This window comes from Perognathus longimembris, chromosome 20 (assembly GCF_023159225.1).
Source record: "Perognathus longimembris pacificus isolate PPM17 chromosome 20, ASM2315922v1, whole genome shotgun sequence".
Lineage (NCBI taxonomy): Eukaryota > Metazoa > Chordata > Mammalia > Rodentia > Heteromyidae > Perognathus > Perognathus longimembris.
Window position 1 is genome coordinate 6,633,802 of NC_063180.1, and position 3,427 is coordinate 6,637,228.

The 3,427-nt window shown below is 52.0% G+C and overlaps 1 protein-coding gene across 1 annotated transcript; it reads left to right on the forward strand.

Moving 5' to 3' along the window:
* The first annotated feature begins 313 nt into the window (after nucleotides 1-313).
* Nucleotides 314-2,968, forward strand: Tmem185b (transmembrane protein 185B). The gene has a single exon (XM_048329816.1). It carries the CDS (start codon nucleotides 758-760, stop codon nucleotides 1,808-1,810), a length of 1,053 nt encoding a protein of 350 aa, XP_048185773.1. The 5' UTR covers nucleotides 314-757; the 3' UTR covers nucleotides 1,811-2,968.
* Nucleotides 2,969-3,427: the final 459 nt, after the last annotated feature.

A 3,427-nucleotide genomic window follows, 5' to 3' on the forward strand; every position in this document is an offset into this window, starting at 1 on the left:
ACCGGCCCACAGCGACCCCTGCCGGCCCACGCACGAGAGCTTCTCTCCGAGGCAGTCAAAGCAGTTACTCAAATTCCCGCGCTCGCTCACACTCTCACACTCGCCGGCCACTCGCCGGGCTCAAGCACACATTGAAGACACGCCGTTCCCCGGCGATGGCGCCTCACAGCAGACACTCGCACACCGGGAACCGACACACGGAACTCGTAGCGGGCGTGTGGCAGCGGCGGAAAGCCACGCCCGCTCGCCAGTGCACGCCCCCTTCCTGTTTCCGGCTCCGCCCCATAGGGGCCCCGCCCCTCCCCGGCTGAGAGGATGTGAGCTCAGTCCCGCCTCCACGTTCCAGCCCCAGCCAGGAAGCGTCTGCTGGCAGTGGTCGCGGCCCACCCGCCGCCAGCTTGCCAGCCGAGGAGTCGATAAGGCGCCCCGGGCCCTCCTAGCGCCGCCCACCGCTGGCGCCTCCCTAATAGGTGCGGAGTGAAGGCAGCGCCCCCAGCGTAGACGCCGCGCCGCCTCGAGCCCGCGCACGCCCTGCCCCCGGCACGCTGGTGGCCGGGCCACGTGACCGCGCGCGCACGTGCTCAGGCCTCCCGGCGCCCCGGCTCGCCGCTTCCTGCCCTGCCGGCCCGGACGGCCTCTGTCCACCTGGAGACGGCGCACGCCACGCCGAAGCGGCGGCGACCCGGGGCGGCGGCGGGGACGTGGGCGCCGAGCGGCAGAAGGAGCAGGTGAGCGCCGGTAGGCGGCAGCTTCCGCCATGAACCCCCGGGGCCTGTTCCAGGACTTCAACCCGAGTAAGTTCCTTATCTACGCCTGCCTGCTGCTCTTCTCCGTGCTGCTGCCTCTTCGCCTGGACGGCGTCATCCAGTGGAGTTACTGGGCCGTCTTCGCCCCCATCTGGCTGTGGAAGCTCCTGGTGGTCGCGGGCGCCTCGGTGGGGGCGGGCGTCTGGGCTCGCAACCCTCGCTACCGCACGGAAGGCGAGGCCTGCGTGGAGTTCAAAGCCATGCTGATCGCCGTGGGCATCCACCTGCTGCTGCTCATGTTTGAAGTCCTGGTCTGCGACCGGGTGGAGAGGGGCACGCACTTCTGGCTGCTGGTCTTCATGCCGCTCTTCTTCGTCTCGCCGGTATCCGTGGCCGCCTGCGTCTGGGGCTTCCGGCATGACCGGTCTCTGGAGCTGGAGATCCTGTGCTCGGTCAACATCCTGCAGTTCATCTTCATCGCCTTGAGGCTGGATCGCATCATCCACTGGCCGTGGCTGGTGGTGTTCGTGCCCTTGTGGATCCTCATGTCCTTCCTCTGCCTGGTGGTGCTCTACTACGTCGTGTGGTCCCTCCTCTTCCTGCGGTCGCTGGATGTGGTGGCTGAACAGCGAAGAACGCATGTGACCATGGCCGTCAGCTGGATAACCATCGTCGTGCCCCTACTCACGTTTGAGGTCCTGCTGGTTCACAGGTTGGATGGCCACAACACATTCTCTTACATCTCCATCTTCGTCCCTCTGTGGCTCTCCTTAATAACTTTGATGGCTACAACATTTAGGCGAAAAGGAGGCAATCATTGGTGGTTTGGTATTCGCCGAGACTTCTGTCAGTTTCTGCTTGAGATTTTCCCCTTTTTAAGAGAATATGGGAATATTTCTTACGATCTCCATCATGAAGACAGTGAAGATGCTGAAGAAACATCAGGTTCCGACGCGCCCAAAATTGCTCCAATGTTTGGAAAGAAAGCCAGGGTAGTTATAACTCAGAGTCCTGGAAAATATGTTCCCCCACCCCCTAAGTTAAATATCGATATGCCAGACTAAATTCTTTTTCTAGGCAGGCCCTTTAGGTGAGACAAAAACCATACATACATACTTTGCTTTTCCCTTTGTTCATCCCAAAGCCAGACCTGGAAAGAGGCACCAGAAACCTTGTTTGAGATGCCTGTCAGTGACTTGGCAGTGTGCACCATAGACAGAAAAGCTTGTTTTAAATGTATGTGAGTGAGGATGTGTGTATAAGAGACAGAACTTGCTTTCCAGGTTGATGTTATAGAGCTAGCGGAGGCAGTAAGTGGACCTCTTTTTGTGAGTTCTCAGAAAGAATAAGTACACAGTCATTTGTTGTTTTTTTAATGTGCTACTATACCTGTCAAAAGTATTGGTTAAGAAGGTATTTTTATATAGTGCTAGTCTTAAAATTGTATTTCAGATTGTACCTGTTGTGACAAAGGCAAGTGTACAGAATTCTCGTTCCCAGCTCATAGCTGTTATTTCTAGCATTCCTACTCATTTTTCTTTGGGCTTTGCCTATCCTGGTCTTTAATATTCGAAGAGGTGAATTTTTGTAATGGAGTGAAAGTGTACGTATATAATATTTATATGGACATTTAAGCAATTTATGTTGAGTACTCCAAAGTATAGGGTATTATGTTAAAGTATTTTTTAAGTTTCTATGTGAAGATATATATATATATTGCAGAAGTCCTTAAAGACTGCATAAAATGTTCGTTCATGCCTGGCATAGCATCCTGTCAAAGCAGAAGGCGTTGGTACAGGAATTGAAAAGCCCTTGCATCTGAGTATTCAAGTAAGAGGGAGACTACACAGTGCCATTAGTAGAGGGAGGAGCCAATGCCCTTTGGAATTGGTGGCTTGCCCCTGTGTGGTACCAGGCTATAAAGGACACTTGTTTACCACTGTCATGATCCCCGCTGGTAGGAGCAACCAAAATAAGCAACAAGTGGTTTGGTCATTTCTGAGGATCTTAGTGGTTTGCCATATGTAAAATGTCACCTCTCACTGAAAGATGGGGAAGTGGCATAAACAAAAATGGCAACAGGAAGCTACTTTCAAACCGAATTTAAGAGTTCAGGTTATTTTTAAGATAAGTACAGCGTTTCTTTAGGTGCCTGACCCCAGGAGGGGATCTGAAGGGTGAAAGCCCTAACGTTCTGACTAGAGACAAATAAATTCTTGGGAAAGGAAGCTAAAAAGGAGTCTTCTGTTCCTTGGGAGAAGTCTAGACGGGATCCTTTTATTGGCAACTTCCTAAAAATTACCTAAAAATTGGGCTCAATGTAAATGCATAGCTATACCCTTTGCTCTGGCCATGAGGCAGACCTATTGTATTTGAAGAAAAACATAAACCTAAATTCACTATTTTTGTGCTATTTAAAACATTACTGTAGCCGGGTGCTAGGTTCACACTTATAATCCTAGCTACTCAAGAGGATGAGATTTGAAGATGGAGGGTTCAAAGCCAGCTCAGAAAAAGCTAGAAGTGGTGCTCAAGTGGTAGAGCACAAGCTGTAGACACAAAGAAGCTCAGAGACAATGCACAGGCCCTGAGTTCAAGCCCCAGCACTGGCAAAACAATAAAAACATAAAGCTTCACTATATTCTTTTTTTTTTTTTTTGGCCAGTCCTGGGGCTTGGACT

Excerpts from the sequence above, each read along its gene's own strand:
- Tmem185b (XM_048329816.1), top strand. The coding sequence starts at position 758 with ATGAACCCCCGGGGCCTGTTCCAGGACTTCAACCCGAGTAAGTTCCTT.